Here is a 17,810-nt window from a genome sequence, read left to right on the forward strand (position 1 = left end):
GGTCAGCGTTCTACCCTGATCCAATTTCACATTCATTTATTGGAACCCATATGCATAAAACGGTAGACATGCAACTAACAATAAAATTTATCATAAACATATGTAATTCATATTTAAAACTTAACTAAATTCATTTCATATGGGTATCCCTACAGTTTAGATGTTACCAAATCATTACTCGCCCAACACAGTAGTTTGAATGTAGAGCATGCGTAACCACATGAAATCAGTAAATGAACTTCCTACATGGCAGTGACCTTAACAGGAACTCTTTCATTGCTCGTCTGGTTGCATGAAGAGAGAATCCATCATAGAGCTCTACCCCCTCAACCATGTGTTTCTGTAGGATGAGTTGTCACGCAGAGAAGCATCATGGGGCTTGTACTCCATAAGATAGCTGTGGGGAAGCTTCAAGTGCCGTTTGATTGCATCTCTTAGAGCCATTACAGCCTGGCATGAGCGAACCAAGGTCAAGCTATTACATAATTAATTTGTGCATCTATAAGTTATTTGTGTGTTCACCAACCTGATGATCAGATGCATTGCGATTCCACACACTTACTATATCCTCATTGAAACGAATGCTTAGTACTGCACCGCATATGTTATCTCCATAATCAAGTTGGTCGCCCACTAAAGCAAGAATCTGCAAGATAAGCAGTACTAACTTTCAAACTGCGACTTCCACAATAATAAAAGGAAAGTTGTGTTCATGACTACAGGATAAAAAAGCTAGGGTTCTAAAATTCATAAAAGGGGTAGGATCAAGTATACATTAGGTCTAAATGTTGCCAAGGAAAATATTTAAAAGAGATACCTCGCTGTCTGCAACAACTTTCTGTAGAAAACAAGGGAAATCATTTTCCCAAATTTAACCATTATGTAAAAAGTAGCATGATTTGTTCCAGCTGCTAAGAGAAAGATATATGCAACTAGTATTTTCACCACTCAACAAAATTCCTGTGCAATTAAAGTCAATGCAAAATTATTGGATGCAGTTCAATCACAAAGTCTTCCTATTGTTATCAGCTAGTGAATCCCTAAAATGTATTTATGAAGACGAACGCAACTTCATTAGAAGCACTTCGGTAAGAGTAAGATCCCCAAAGGTATAAACAACGAAAAGATGCTACCAAAGTTTGTATGTTATCTTGGACTGAGTTTCCATGCTTCTATCATAGGTTCAATTAACTAAGAATCTTGAAAAAAACAAAATACTGGAAATGGAGCAAGCAATCATGCACGAAGCTCATGATTACTAAAACTTGTTCACTACAATAAATACTACACATGTTTTGATAGATATGTCTGCAGCCCATAAGCATCATGCAAGATATACATGCAAAGTTAACAAAGCCCTCATATGTATACCACATAAGAGTGGCAGACAACTGAAAGTCTCCGGATTACAAGAAAGACAAGGAGAAACAGAAGTTGAAGCCAAGAAAACACACTGAAAGTTGCTAGATTATGTTTCTATCCTGATCCAAAGATTAGTGTATCAAAACACTTCACATTTGCCCATCTAAAGCTAGTTCTTAGATGTGCAATTGTGCAAACAGGTCTCCATTGTCTTTGAAATTTCATGATAAATTCAGTTTACTGAAACCGGCGCTGCTTGTAAATTGACATAAGTTAGTTCCAATTATTAAATGATTTTCTTGGGATACAGGAATTGTAACGCCCCAATGGAAGGCCTAAGTCACATGGCCTATATTCCAGAAGGACTAGTCAATGATACAATTGAAGTTCTATTGGAACCTTATAAAGAGCAAAAACTTCTCCTTCCAAGCAATGTGGGATCCCTCCCATACACCACCTGCTCTTATCCTTATCATATGGGATATCACAGGAATAAGGTTCCAAAGATCAATATCAGTAAGTGCAAAAACAAAATAGTACTAAATTAAGAGTAAATCATATTCTGAATGAACAGTCGAAATTGGGAACTCAAATCAAATAATTTGTCGACAAAAACCATTTGGAACTTATAATAGCAGCATGGCAACAACAAAAAATTAAGAAAATATATTTTTTTGAAAGGTGAAAGAAAAACAGTTTTGGTTGTTGCAAAAGAAAGGCAATTAACTTCTAATACAGATATAGCATGACAAACTGTACACTTGAGAAGAAAGAAAATTAAATCAGTCCTTCCCCTTACCAAGTCTTCCCAGAAGCGCCCTGATACAACCTTTTTGAATCGAATTATCCACTTACCCCCATTACAGTTAGCAGAGTCCTGAGAAACAATAAATCTTGTTCAGGTTGTGCGCACTTCTGATAAATTCTTTACAAATAAATAATCATAAATAAAGAGAGAAACAAAATAATTCTAGCTTAGGTTTTATATGTACACCTCCCATAGAGGGCGGATTCCCTCCTTGAAAAGATGCAAATCTGTTGGACTTGGCAAGGAGGAAGGGCGAGCTAAATGGCAATAGCAGACCCAGAAACCTTCAACCTGTGAAGGAATAATGTTAAAAGTGCAAATGAAAACAATGGGCCAAGAAAGTAAATTTAACGTGAGGTAGTATTCAAACCTCATCTGCATTTGTCAAGATCTTACCGTACTGAAGTCAACAATCTTCTTTATGTTGTCTTCGTATGATGTTTGCGTTCTAACTCCAGGGGTTCGGCGAGTGTACCAAAATACAAACTTGTACTGATCACAAAGATATGAAAGAAAAATAAACGCCACTATAACATTGTGATAATAAGTTGACAAAAAGAAAGTTTTAAAGGATGCTTGGGGAATGAGATGAGATGAGATAAGATGAGATGAAAATTTTATGGATAGTAGTAAGATGGTTTGTGAATAGTAATGAGATAGAAATGAGAGAGAAAAAGTTGAATAAAATATTATAAAATTAAAATATTGTTAGAATATAAATTTTTTAATATTATTTTTATTTTGGGATTTGAAAAAATTGAATTGTTTTTTGTTTTTTTATTTCAAAGTTTGGAAAAGTTGTAATGATTAGTTTGAAAGTGTTTGTGTTTGAATGATGTTAGGGAAGGAAATGAGATGGGATGAAATGAAAAACTTTTCCAAATATCCCCTTAGATCTCAGACATAAAAAGAATAACTACATCATATATAAGTACTTAGTCAAGCATTCAGTCAAACCTTTTAGAATAAATTTCAAAGCAAATTAGAAATCTTTATAGGGGATAATTATAGTCAAATTGAACCTCTAAGATAGCAAACTATAATCTATCTATAGGACAGGCAATGAAGAGCCACCTTAGTTGCCTGTTCTTGGTAAAGTTCCCATTTCGGAACTTTCATTGGTATAGGGTTTAATAATTAAAAGTGTTTTAGTTCAAAAAATAAAAATAATGAATTTTTGTTCTATGTACACGAGAGAGAGAGAGAGAGAGAGAGAGATGGAAATGGTTAACATGATGCTAATATATGCTTTCTTTATAAACAAAATTTAAGAATAACAGCGACAGAGGCAAAAAATAAAAAATAATGACAATGACAATAAAGTCCTCACTTGAGAGCCATAGGTAACCTCTAAAAGTTTTTTTTTTATAAGTAAGAAGAATTTATTAATCCACATGATTCGGCAAAGCCCAAGTACACAAACATGTAACCTCTAAAAGTAAGATGAATGCATATGCTTTTTGAAATATGTAAACAAATGCATATGAGTAAGGTTGAAAAGGATAACTAATTTAATTCAGGATGCAAATGGGCAGGACATAATGGATCCTTGCTTGTTGCACCTATACCACATAAATGAAAAGAAATTCATATCATGAAACTTTTAGTGGTGCGACTAGATTCACAGAGTTAGTGTAAATATATTATTAGGACAATTATCAATTTCAGGCTGATTACCAAAAGTCATCATCTTACATCATAAACGGCAGGACAGATTTAGAACAGGTCATCTAATCTAAATTAGACATATCCCTATAGTCATTACAATCTCTAAGGGGTTGTCTTCTCAGAACTGTAAAATGATGTTACAAGTTAAATTCAATTTATTCCAAACACATTAAAATGACCTTACAGTTGTAGTTCAATTATTAGGAAAATTTAGTTTCCGTGTCTGCTTAATGTGCAGATATAAAGCAAAATGTTAAAAAAAGAAAAGGAAAAGGATTTTTTCCAGGTCTGTCTATTTACTAACCGATAAACCTTTTTTTTTTCGATGGGGACTAACCAAGATAAACCCTCACATTCGAAAGCACATGCATAAATTTCAAAGCTTCCAAACTGAATGAGTTCTCAATAGCTCAAGATCTAAGACCTAAGCGTCACACAATTTAAAACTCTCAGTTCCCAAGATTTGTTTTTTGATAAGGAATAATCATTTCATTAAACACTAAGCCCTTGTTTGGAAACACAAACCATCTCATCTCAAAATTTCTCATAATTTCCTTTCCAACCATCACTCAAACACAAACACTTTTCAATTTCAAATCTACAACTTTTTCATCTAATCATTACAACTTTCTCAAACTTCCAAACAAAACACAAAAAACAATACTCTTTTTCAAAATTCAAAACAAAAATAATATTAAAAAATTATATTCTAAACAATATTTTAACTTTACAATATTTTTCTTCAACTTTTTCTCTCATTTTCCAAAACCCAATAAAACATCTTAACTCAAGTCATTTCACTAATATTCACAGAATTCTCATCTCATCTCATCTCATTCCCCAAACACCCCATAAAATGTGCAATTGACAAACAAGGTGTATGCAAGAGAGTCACCAACGTAGAAATAGAAAGGGATACAAGAAAATCATGTACAGTGAACATTAAAGTCTATGGATGTTGTCCAGAGAAGTAGAGTGCTGAAAAAAAGAGCCATGAGTTCCACTATCGTTTGTACCGATTCTCAAAGTTCCTACCACTCCTCTCCCTCCAGATACACCAAATGAGATAAGTAGGAACCATTTTTCACACTAGAATTTGTGAGCTACCACCTATTCCTCTCGTGAGTCAAAAAGATCTACTATGCTTCTAGGCATAACCCACCTAACCTGACCAAAGATAAATCCATAGAGTACTAGCCATCTGACAGTGTAATAAAGATGGAACACAGACTCATTGCTCCATTGCTCATGAATTGCAACTGCATTACAAGGGATCGTATCCCTCTCTCCAGAAGACCAAGTACTGTCTCCTCATATTATCCATGGTAAGAATCTCCCAAGAGATACTAACCAAGCAAAAAATGAAGCTCTTGGCAGTACTTTTATCTTCCATATTTTCTTCCATCGAGTTCCCAAAAAATATAAAATTTAAAAACAAGCAAAGAGAAAAGTTAAAACTTAAGGTTTGCCTTGACCCACATCCTAGGATGAGAATTGCATATTTTCGAGCTTAGTTCTTCAACTAAACACTTGCATCTTGAACCCTCACCTCAAGGGAAAACCCCTCAAGGGAAAACCTCACGTACTTCCTAAACCAGCAATTCGGTCCCCTCCCCCTATCGTCTATTTACTGAATATCCGTAACAGTTCAATACGAAAGACTTGGGTTTCGAAACAACAGAAAGCTCCTAAGCTCTCACAGACGTGAAGGTATTCCAGCGCGTGTATACTAAAACTACGTTTCTTCATACATAAGATTAGCAAACAATCCAATCTCTGAAGGAACTAACAAATCTTCCTAGGTCAACACTGAAATTGGGTTTGAAAAAAGCCCAAATATCATAAAATTGTCAACCATACAGCCTAACATTAGTCCTTTTCAAGCATTACTTGAAACCAAATCCGAGGCTATTGTAGAGCACGAAGAAGAGTTTGCAACAAAATAATTCAGTTATTACACGGTATATACGTGTGTGCGGAGAGAGAGAGAGAGAGAGAGAGAGGCAGAGGCGATGGGGCGGAAACCTTGAGGGGATGAAGGCCAGCTTTGAGGTCGCGAGCTTGGCGTTCCTGGGCTTCTTTACTGATACTGTTGCTGGTATTAGTGTTATCAGTAGTTGCCGACAACGAAGAAGAATAATCTAGAGTTTGCTGGGTATTTTCACCGTTGCTGTCGTTGTGGATCTCCGATTCCTTCTTCTCTGCTACCGACTCCATTTTCAGCTCTGTCCACAAGAGCCCTAGTTCTTTCTCTCTTCTCCCTCTTACAACAACCGAGAACTCTAGATTTAAAAAAAAAAAAAAAAAAACCTCGGAGAATTAGGTTTGGAGAGTCAGTGATGATTGAGTTAAGAGAAACTTAAAAATTAAATAAAATATTATTAAAATATTTTTTTTAAAATATTATTTTAAGATTTAAAAAAATTAAATTATTTATTATATTTTATATTAGAATTTATAAAAATTATAATAATGAGATGTGATAAGATGAGTTAAGAGTGTTTCTCAATTCAAATCTAGCCAAAGAGCTGAATATTTAAGAAGTACAATTTTAAAGATAATAGCTCTTATGATTTTTCTTTTATTTTTGACCCATTATTCCCAAAGATTAATTATTTTAAATTAATTTATTTTAATTTGTGTTTGGGTGGCAAATCTATTTCAATTTATTTTAAATTAATTATTAATGGAATTTACTATTTTTTTAACTTTTCATAAAATTAATTATTTGAACAACAGCCCAATCTGAATCATAGAAAGCTTGTAATTGCAGCTTGGATGAACTAGGAAAGAAAAGGCCTTGTCCAAGTGGGGATTTAAGATACCTCAAGACCCTCTTAACTGCAGCAAAATGAGGTTGGCGTGGCTGAGCAAGAAACTAACTCAGAGTATTAACTGAGTATGCTATGTTAGGTCTGGTAGTAGTCAAGTACAACAATCTGCCTATAAGCCTCTTATAAGATTTGGGATCTGAAATTAAGATTTGGGATCTTACCAGGTGAGAGTTTTAAATTATGCTCTATAGGAAATTTGGAAGGCTTGGTGGCTAACAAACCAAAGCCAACAAGAATCTCCAATGTATATTTGCATTGGCATATGGAAATGCCAACAGTGGATCTAGCCACTTAAAGACCAAGAAAGTACTTTGAGGTTTCCAAGATCCTTGAGCTTGAATTTGGATTGTAGAAACGATTTCAAAGAATTCACAGCATTTAAATCATTACAAACAATGACAATATCATCCACATACATAATAAGAGCTATAAATATGGAAAAACAGGATTTTGTAAACGAAGAATAATCTAACTTTGATTGAGTAAATCCATATTATAGCAAGGTTGATGTAAACTTTGAAAACCACTGCCTGGAAGCTTGTTTTAATCTACAAATAGATTTGTGTAGTTTGCAAACCCGTGTATCTCTTGGTTTTTCAAAACCTGGTGGCACTTGCATATATACTTTCTCATTCAATTATCCATAAAGAAACACATTATTTACATCAAGTTGATGTAAATACCAATTATATACAATTGCCGGAGCTAAAAGACATCGAATGGTAACAATATTTGCAACAGGAGAGAAGGTATCAAAATAATCAATACCTTCTTATTGAGTGTACCCATTTGCAACTAATCTAGCTTTATAACCTTCTAGAGTCTCATTTGAGTTAAATTTGCATTTGTACACCCACTTACAGTCAATTGCTTTCTTACAAGGTGGTAGATTAGTTAAAAATCAAGTTTATTTTCTTCAAGAGCATTTATTTTAACAACCATTGCTTCTTTCCAATGTGAGTGTTTAATAGGTTGACTACAAGTTTTGGGTTCAGAATGGGAGGAGATTGATAAGGTAAAGGCACAATAAATAGTAGATAGCTTTGAATAGGAGAGAGTAGAAGAGATAGGATATATTGTACTTGTGTTATGTGAACCATCTCCTATGATGATTCTACCACCATATGTTGTCTTCTATGTCAAATAGACCTTCTTTGTGTAGGAGAAGATCATTATTATTGTTAGATGGTAATGACTGAAAATAAATATCTTCTGTAATAGGTGTAGACTGAAAATGAATATCTTCTATAATAGGGGAATGAATGACTAAGAATGGATCTGAAGATGAAGGTGGTAATGATAATTGAAAAGGAAAAAAAATCCTCATGAAAATTAACATCTCTCGAATTGAAAACCAATTTGGTAGAAAGGCCAAGTACTTTATATCCTTTTATTCTAGGAGGATAACCAAGAAAGACACAAGATTCTGCCCTTACATCAAATTTTGAATAATGAGAAGCAGGTATAGATGCATAACAGAGGCATCCAAAGACCTTAAGGTGATTATATGAAGGTGGTTTCTGAAATAAAGTTTCAAAAGATGATTTATTTGACAGAAATGGAGTGGGTAGTCTATTTATGATGTAAATTGAATTAAGGATATAATTAGACCAAAAACAAAGTGGAATATTTGATTGAAATTTGAGAGCTCTGGTAACATTTAAGATGTGTTGAATTCTATCATATTGAATTCATTGTCATTATCAGATCGTAGAACTTTGATTGTGTTTCTACAAGCTGAAAAAAAAGATTGGATATACTGTCTGGTGTCAGATTTATGTTTCATGAGATACACCCAAGTGCAACGACTAAACTCATCTACTGTAAAAATGAAATAATGAAAAGCTTGGTATGAGGGGTGGGAAAGGGAACCCATATATCATAATGAATGAGATCAAAGATAGAAGTAGATTTTGTAATACTATTTGGAAAGGAAGTTGTTTTGCTTAGCAAGAGGACAAATAGTACAACAGGTATTATTTGAAAATCTAATTGCTGGAAAAACAAAATATAAAAGCTGCATTCTAGAAGGAGATAGGTGGCCAAGTCTACAATGCCACATATGGTGAGTATTATTAACATAATTGAAAGTACATGAAGACGCCAAAGAATGAGAAGATATTGTTCTCGTAGAAGGAGCCAAATCTTGCAGCAAGTAAGATAAGCCTTAAAAAGATTTAGCCACTCCAATCATCTTCCAGTTGAAGAGGTCTTGCACAAAATAGTATTGAGAAAAGAAAAGCAAACAACAAAGTGAATCTGGGGTTAGTTTGCTTACAGAAATGAGGTTAAATTTGAAAGAATGGACACATAATACATTCTTGAGTATTAAGGAGGCAGAGATAAGAACTATGCCTCTATGAGTCACAGAGACAAAATGTCCATTTGGTAGTTTGATGTTGGAATTAATAATAGATGGAGCTGATGTATACAAGAAAGGAGGACTGATCATATGTTCAGTTGCTATTGAATCAATTATCCATGAATTGATAAAATAATTGATTGGTTGAGAGGAATAGAATTTAGAATGATTGAAAGAATTAGATATACCTAAAAAATGTGGAATTAAATGTTCAGTAGCAAAATATGAAAGAGAACTACTAACATGACTTACTATGGGTTGATCATTTGAGGGAGGTTCAATTGATGGGGTAGCCATAGGTTGATTTGATTGAGATTGAATAAAAGTAAGAATTTGCTAACATTGCTCGTGTTATAGGTAACACTAGAGTCTTAACAAGATTTTGAGCACCTGGAAAAGAAAACATGAAACCTGGTGAGAAACCATGGAGCTTGTAGCACTTATCAATGGTATGACCCTTTTTACCACGATGTTGACAGAGAGGTCTGTCTTTGACACGGGTATGACCAGAAGCACCAGTTCTTGAAAATTTTTTAGTGGAACCACTCTTACTGAACATCACAGCAAATTCTGGAATGTTGGCTAAAATAGTGATGGAACGTTGACGTTCTTCTTGAAAAAACTTTATTTATGTGGGGTAAAGGGTCCATAAGCAAGATCTGACCACAAGCACTAGCAAAAAATTCATTTAATCCCATTGAGAACAGTAGAACATATTCCTGTTGTTGATAATCATGAACTATTTGCAATGCTCCACAAGTACATTAGGCATTGGACAGAAATTTTGCATTTCATCCTAGTAACTTTTCAGACGAGTAAAATATGAACTAACAGATTCTTGATCTTGAATCAAACTAGAAATGTCTTTCTTTAATTGAAAAACATGAGGACCATTAGCCTGAGAAAATATTTCTTTAAGATCTTTCCATATAGCTTCAGCCAAGTCAATGTATGATACCAGATGCAATTTCTTTGGACAAAGAATTAATAATCTAAGATAAAACCATATTATTGGCTCGAATCCAAGGAACATACAGAGAATTAGTCGCAGAAGGTTGAGGCAGACTTCCATCAACAAAAGCAAATTTGTTCTTTATAATCAGCGCCATGGTTATTGACCGGATCCAGGTGTGAAAATTCTCACTGATGAGTGGCTGTGAAACAAGAGGGCTCCAGGACTATCACCTTGATGAAGAAAGTAAGGGTTTGTAGGATCATCAATTGTGTTAGCCACGGATGAAGAAGGGTAAAGCAGAGGGTTTTCTCCTGATACCATTCTAGAATAGAGTAAAGTTGAGGAAAAAACTGTTTTATGATATTATTGATGTAAAATAGAAAATACAATGGGATGAATTTATATACAAATGCAAGGGTATAAAAGGAATAACCAACATATCTAAAATGCTAAGTAATATAGAATAAATAACAGGTGTACATATACAAGTCTGATAATACCAGCCCCCAACACATGGAAAGGGGCCCCAACCCCGCATCACAGGGACGATCCGAGCAACTAAGTGATTAAGTTGATACACAAGCCCTCAAACCACTTATCACCACTTCTTGAATTTGAAAACCCTTCTTTTCCCTCCTTCTGTCCACTGCCAGCACTGCTATCATGTAGCTTTGCAGTCTGCTTTTCAGTGGCTGTAGGCTTAACAGCCTGAAGGTCAGGCTTCCCAGCAGGCATTGTTAACCCACTCTCCTCTCCAAGAGTGTGGAATCCACTCTCTTCCTTTCTCTCTTGAACCACCTGATCGGAGCCCCCCATTCCAAATTTCATCATGCTTCTTAAAGAGGCTTTCATCTCAAGAATGCTATCAATAACCTTCTGCCTCATATGCTGCTCTAACTCCTTGTCATTCTTTCCCTTCACATGTACTGCATTCATGGTGGCAGCAGCCTCAGCCCAAAAGTCAAGTATAGCAGCATGTCGTAAAACATGCATAATGAACATGCTGTTTACAATACTATCTTGTTATGTGAAATGTTTTGTTGAGATATACTACACTTGAATTTTAACATTCTTCCTTGTGATGTGATTTCCAAACAATACATCGGCGAAACCAAATGAAGAAATTTTGTAAAATGGATGCTTAGTGGTAATTAGTCACATGCTAAGTCGCAAATTCACATTTCCATATGCAAAATTACTTCATTTTGGAAATTAGGTAGGCTTCACTAGAGGAGGAGGAGACCTATTGTGGTCCTCGGACTTTTACCACAAAGATTATTTGTTAGCTTTGGTTATTTTGATCGTTGTTAATAGTCATAAGGGCCAATTTGTAAGTGAGTAAGTTTTATGAATAAAATGAGGTTTTGTATAAACTAGTGTTCATAAGATGTTCAATTCCATCTCATGTAAGTTTTTGAGCAATGTTCTCGTGTATGCATTTGTAGTAGAGACTAGTCAGAATATAGTCATCTTGCTGAAGTCCCAGTTAGGGATGTCGCATGATCTTATTAGAGCGAGTCAATTCTAAGCTATGATGAGAGACTTTAGGGATATTTGGAAACATATCTCATCACATCTTATTTCATCCCCATCTTATTGCCTTCCCAAACATCATTCAAACACAAACACTTTCAAATTAATTATTACAATTTTTCAAATTTTCAAATAAAAAACAAATCAACTTTTTCAAATCCTAAAACAAAAATTATATTAAAAAATTATATTCTAACAATATTTTAACTTTATAATATTTTCTATTTAATTTTTTCTCTTTCATTTTCTAAAATCCAATGAATATTTAACTCAAATTATCTTACTATTATTCACAAACTATCTTACTACTATTCACAACATTCTCATCGCATCTCATTCTCTAAGCATCCCCTTAGGATTTGAAGCTAGACCAAACCACAAACTTAGGCTCTTATTTAGAACATTTTAGAACATGGTAGTACCCCTTGGAAAAAGATAAACCAATTCGACAAGATTCTAACTTAGAAACAAATGTCATCCTACCATGTCTTGGAGAAGTACCATTTCCCAAGGGAGTTGTCTATAATAAGGATTTTTCACTCAAATATGGAAAGGAAGAGCAACCCAAGCTAACAAAAGGAGTTGGGCATTCAAAAACAAGTAAGACGCTAGCCATCTCCGATTTACCAGCATGGATTCCAAATGACTGCCATACAAATTTATGAATTGTATGACATCGAAAAAATGTTTACTTGCAAAGTACTAAAGGAAGCAACTTATGGTCACTTCCATCTTTTGACGTAGAACTTACGATCACAAAAAAATGAACGAGCTAGATACCCTTTTATGCATATAATCAAACAATTAAATATATAGGCACTTGCCATAAAAAGCTAAATGAAATGCGTGTCCTTTCACAGGATAATTAATGGTGATGAGAAGTTGGCCGAATGAAATTGTAGACGAGAGTGGCAAAGATCGCTAGTATTGTAATCGGGAACAAATCCTAAAAAATGGCCAACACCAAACAAATGTTGGCAAGCATTGCTTAGCATATGGCTGAAGATATTGGGTGATACCTTTATAAAGGAAATCATGATGGGCAAAGGGGTTGCTCATTCAAATTTCAATGTAATAGTCTTTTTTTTTTAAATTATGATTTTGTTGAGACCGCCCTCACTCAAGGAGGTAAAAGTTGCTATGGCTGCTATACCCACTGAATCTTCCCCTGGACCAGATGGTTATTTGAGCTATTGGAATATTATTGCTGCACTAGACTGTAACACTTTGTCCCTCTATAGTTATAAAAGTTAGAGATATTGAATGTTATTAGCCTTAAAATTAACTTGCATCGAACTAGGTATAAAAGATCCCATTATGAAAGTCATAAAACCAAAATACTTAATTAAACAATCTCAATCAACATCATCTTCATACCATACATAATATTAAACCTCACAGAAACATACATTCCCTAACATCATATCATTAATGGTCATTACACATTATTAACCACCATGTGTTAGGGTTAGTGACCCTTGCAGTCTTGGTTCTACTTGGGGCTAGCGGGTTAGAAGCTGGCCCTCCTCATGAATGGGTATCACTAGGTGCACTGCCAATGACACATTCCATCATCTGCCCCTTAACCTCATGTTGTCGTCTTCACTGCCATAGCCAGATCATTTTACCTCAACAGTCACATGCAATCATTCTTTTCATTTCCTTTATTTTCCTTTAGCCTTACCCTGTCTTTCATTTATTTGAAGTATAGTCATACCATAATACCATTCAGTCACATCATCAGTCATGCATTTTTTATCCACACACATCACATCAATAATAAGGGTTCATAGATAGGGGCTCCCAAGAATGGTCATACATTGACATATATCCTTATAAACATGTACATTACTAAAAGTTATGAAAATGACTCTTTTTAGTTTAAATAAAATGATTTAGAAAAATATATATGATCATAGTCACTTATCTCAATTATTTTGCAAAATAAGCTAAATGCATGAATCACAAAGCGTCAAATGGAACCCATAAATATTTATACGTACAGTCAGATAAGTATTGCCTCATGTTAACTAAAATATGAATATGCAACATTCAACTAAGTCTAAAGAGGCTACCCATGACTTTTAAAACTCCCTTAAATTCAACACTAATTATAGGCACGACTCTTCTTTTATTGGTCACATAAAACCACCGTATGACCTTAGAAATCACACAACTTATTCTTAGTGTGATACCCTGTATTTGCGTATATTTTGACTAGGTAAATTTTTGCATTTACTAAGATTATGGGCTTGCTTGTTTTAAATTTTAGATGATTTACATGATATTATTTTAAAATTTTTTAATTGTTAATTCAATGTGTTTTCTTGTTATTAATTATTGTTCATTATTTAAATTGCTCTTTATTTTAAATTAGTTTATTGTTGGATTTAATTATTTTATTTTCATTTAATCACTACGTTTAAATTATTTTATTTAACTTGTTGTTTTGAAATCTTTTTTGTTGGATCATTTTTGTGACCCAAGGTGTGAGAATTAGATCTAATTTATTTCCCTCACTTTTCCTATTTCCTTTTTTCTTTTCCTCTTTTTCTTCTTTTCTTTTTCTCCTCATTTTCTTTTTCCTCCTCTCTCTCTCTCTCTCTCTCTCTCTTCTAGCGTGCGAGTCCCTCTCTCTCCCAATCTGTGCGTCGTCCACCACTGCACCTCTGTGAGCCATCCGTGTGCGTCACCGCCCCTCCCATTTCCTTCCCCTCCGGCCGGCGACCACCCCTTCCATTTCCAGCCCCTCTCGCGCCGCTGTGAGTCCCCATGCACGGCTTCAAGCCGCGACACTCCTTGTGTTTGTGCGCCGTCGTCGCACCTTCATTGGCCACCATCTCTTCACCACATCACCAGCTACCCCCCAGCTACCTAACCCACCCATCCTCAACTCCGATCCGCCATCAGTGAAGTCCATCCAGCTTCATTTTCGTTTTGAACTTTTTGGACTTGAATCGCCCTCTATGCCACCACCCCTGGCCAACCACTACCACCATTAGTTTTACCAACATCTCTAAGCCATTCCCTAATAATCTCAAGTCTTCGTTTATTCCCGTTCAAAATCTAGGATTTTGAGACCATGGCCATAGTGCATTTTGCACTGTTATGTTGTTGTACCGCCACTTCTAGTACCTCCATGATCCTTCAAAAATTATATTATAGTACTATAATTATTTTGCCAAAGAACTTTTGAGATTTAAATGTATTTTTACACTAACTCATTTTTACTGTGAATTGGTTGGTTGTGCCGGACTGAGTCTGAGGAGTAAGGGGGTCAGTTGGATTGGAGGATGGAGTTGTTTGTATGATTGGACCATGTTGTGATTTTTTGGTTGTTGGATATTGTGTTATATCATGTACATTACATATTTGCACGCATATTCATGTTTGTAACTAAAAATTGGATTTCCACATAATTGCATACATGTTCATGTGTATACTTGAAATACTGGATTTTCATGTGAGAAATGATTTTGAGTATGTTTGAAATGATTGGATTGACTAGTTTGAGAGAAAGGAAAAGAGAATATAGGGATGGTGGTATAGTCCCGCCTGCGAGTCCCACCTACGGTGCACGCGGTAAGGATGGTGGTAAGTAGGGATGGTGATATAGTCCCACCTGTGATTCCCGCCTACGGTGCATGTAGTAGGGATGGTGGTAGAGTCCCTCCTATAGTGTTATGATAAGTACCTCTTGTGTGAAAAGGAACTGTAAGGATGGTGGTAAGCAGGGATGGTGGTATAGTCCCGCCTATGATTCCCGCCTACGGTGCACGCAATAGGGATTGTGGTATAGTCACACCCGTAATTCACGCCTATGGTGCATGCGATATGGATGGTGGTATGCAGGGATAGTGGTAGAGTCTCGCCTGTGATTCCCGCCTACAATGCTCTGATAAGTACCTCTTGTGTGAAAAAGAACTGTAGGGATGGTGGTAAGCAGGGATGGTGGTATAGTCCCGCCTACGATTCCTACCTACGGTGCACGCGGTAGGGATGGTGGGTAATCCCGCCTATGATTCTCGCCTACGGTCTTTGCGGTAGGGATGGTGGTAAGCAGGGATGGTGGTAGAGTCCCGCATGTGATTCCCGCCTACAGTGTCCAATAAATTATTATGTTTTCGGTTTATGATTTAATGGTTACGAGCACATTTTCTGAAAAAATGACAGATATTATTCATGGTGTGTTTTTGGTCAAATGGGGTTTTTAAGAGAAAAATGAGGTTTTGGGTCACATTTGTGTTTCGTCATGTACTTATGTTTGTTGGTTGCATTAATGCATTTTTATCTCTTGGGTTGCTTGGTTTATTACTTGTTGAGATTCATAATCTCACGGTATTCAATACTCTGTGGTATTGTTTTATGGTATCGCACATTTTGATGTAGATGAGGACGAAACGCCTGAGGATTCTGCTCCGCCGGAGAAGTAATTTGGGATCACTTGCTCATGTATTGGGATTTGTCTCCCACTTTTTGGCTATGTCTTTGGTTTGTATTATATTTATATTAGATAACTGTATAACTTTTTAAAGGTAATTTATTTTGGATATCTGTATTCAAATTTCTGATGCTTAGTTGGCTAGCTTTTAATTAACCGCTGTGACTTTTGTTGTGTACTTCTTGCATGTTGCACACACTTGAGCACTTATCGTTGGGATGCATGGCTCGTGTTGTCATCATCCTGACGTCACAATTCCTGCGTTTCTGTATGTGAGAGTCGGGGCGTCACACTTCGATCATCAACATAATATAACGAGCTCTAAAACTCAACCCCCATCAAACTCAACCCCAATGGCGTAACTAAATTCTTTTAAAACTTAAAATATTCCTTTAAGTTTTTTTCATAATGCTATGTAAATATAAAATGGCCCCCCTAAGATTTTATATTATTCGTATGCTCTCCAAAATTTTTTAAAATTTCTATAAAATTAAAATGCCTCTCTAATTTTTCTTTTAGTCCTAAAATTTTATATAATTCCTACATATTATCTATTTCCTATGATGTGGCCCCTACAAGATTATATAAAAACTAAGTTTATACGAAATAATAACCTTATTAATATGGATTACAATTTTTTTATTATATAATATTAGGCTTCTTAATATGGAATGCAAAGTGAAATAAATAAAGGAAGAATCATTTAGTATTGATTATTTATATGAAAACTAGTTTAGAAGTTTAATCCTCTAGCTAGATTTCATTTAGCAAGAATTATTTATTTATTTATTTAAGATCTAAAATATCTAAATTTTACATGAAACTTAATAAACTAGAATGAAAGACGAGCTTCTAAAATTTAATTGTTGGTTTCAATGAAGAAATAAATTCTAAATATTCTATTAAAAATAATAATTGATGAGTTTTATTTTATGAAACACTGTAGTTAGAAGTCTGAAAACATATCTTAAGTTATGTTTTAAGAATTTTATTTCTACATATATATAGAAAATTATTGAGATATAATTTTTATATATAATTATTTTTTTATGATTTTATACAAATGTGTAACGCATTAGAAAAGTTGGCCCTCCTTAGTAAAATTCTTGGTTCGGCCACTGCAACACTCTAACCCAACACAATTAAGTCACACTCAACCCATTAAACATACACTCAACCCATGTGATGCTTACACAACTTGAATCCCAAACCACATTCATGGACACATCGACTTATGACTAGTGGTTTGAGCTAAAATATTTTATATGATTTTGAGAAAGAAGAGAGAAAAAGTTGAATAAAAATATTATAAAGTTAAAATATTGTTAGAATATATTTTTTTATATTATTTATTTGTTTTGAGATTTGAAAAGTTGAATTGTTTTTTATATTTTGTTTGGAAGTTTGGGAAAGTTGTAATAATTAGGTAATGATTAGATGAAAAATTTAAAGATTTAAAATTGGAAAATATTTGTTTTGTAGTTTTTGGATATTAAGATTAGATGAAATAAGATCAGATCAGACGAAAACATCTCCCTATCCAAACCAGGCCTAAGTCAAATTTGCAACTACACGTGGGACATAAGCTCACATTTTATGCATATTCCAACTCTTCCACATGAGGAGTCCTTGTATTATAATCGTATGTCTAACTACACCATGCTTTTGGACCATCAAGCCACTCACCCACGCGATCTGTATATATACAACCCGACCAACGACATGCATGTACTTGATTTCACTTTAAACTCACACATGAATATATATACACTCTCCACTTGGTTTTCACTTCATGTATGGCTTGGTTATGGGTCTAAACACATGCGAGGAAGGGTAAAAAGTGTCAT

At 34.8% G+C, this 17,810-nt stretch overlaps 1 protein-coding gene across 1 annotated transcript; it reads right to left on the minus strand.

Moving 5' to 3' along the window:
* Window positions 1-69: 69 nt before the first annotated feature.
* Window positions 70-6,143, minus strand: LOC121267004 (eukaryotic translation initiation factor NCBP). Its single transcript, XM_041170888.1, has 6 exons — window positions 5,864-6,143; window positions 2,567-2,662; window positions 2,357-2,461; window positions 2,162-2,239; window positions 527-646; window positions 70-450 (listed from the first exon to the last, which is right to left on the minus strand). The coding sequence occupies exons 1-6, from the start codon at window positions 6,053-6,055 to the stop codon at window positions 319-321; spliced, it is 723 nt and encodes a 240-aa protein (XP_041026822.1). The 5' UTR covers window positions 6,056-6,143; the 3' UTR covers window positions 70-318.
* Between the last annotated feature and the right edge of the window lie 11,667 nt (window positions 6,144-17,810).

Source organism: Juglans microcarpa x Juglans regia, chromosome 5S (genome assembly GCF_004785595.1).
Source record: "Juglans microcarpa x Juglans regia isolate MS1-56 chromosome 5S, Jm3101_v1.0, whole genome shotgun sequence".
Lineage (NCBI taxonomy): Eukaryota > Viridiplantae > Streptophyta > Magnoliopsida > Fagales > Juglandaceae > Juglans > Juglans microcarpa x Juglans regia.

What these genes read in the sequence shown, in the direction of transcription:
- LOC121267004 (XM_041170888.1), bottom strand. Translation starts at nt 6,055, where the DNA reads ATGGAGTCGGTAGCAGAGAAGAAGGAATCGGAGATCCACAACGACAGC. An exon ending in GAATCCGCCCTCTATGGGAG is followed by an intron (nt 2,240 to 2,356) that starts GTGTACATATAA and finishes ATTGTTTCTCAG; the next exon opens with GACTCTGCTAACTGTAATGG. An exon ending in GCAATGCATCTGATCATCAG is followed by an intron (nt 451 to 526) that starts GTTGGTGAACAC and finishes CGCTCATGCCAG; the next exon opens with GCTGTAATGGCTCTAAGAGA.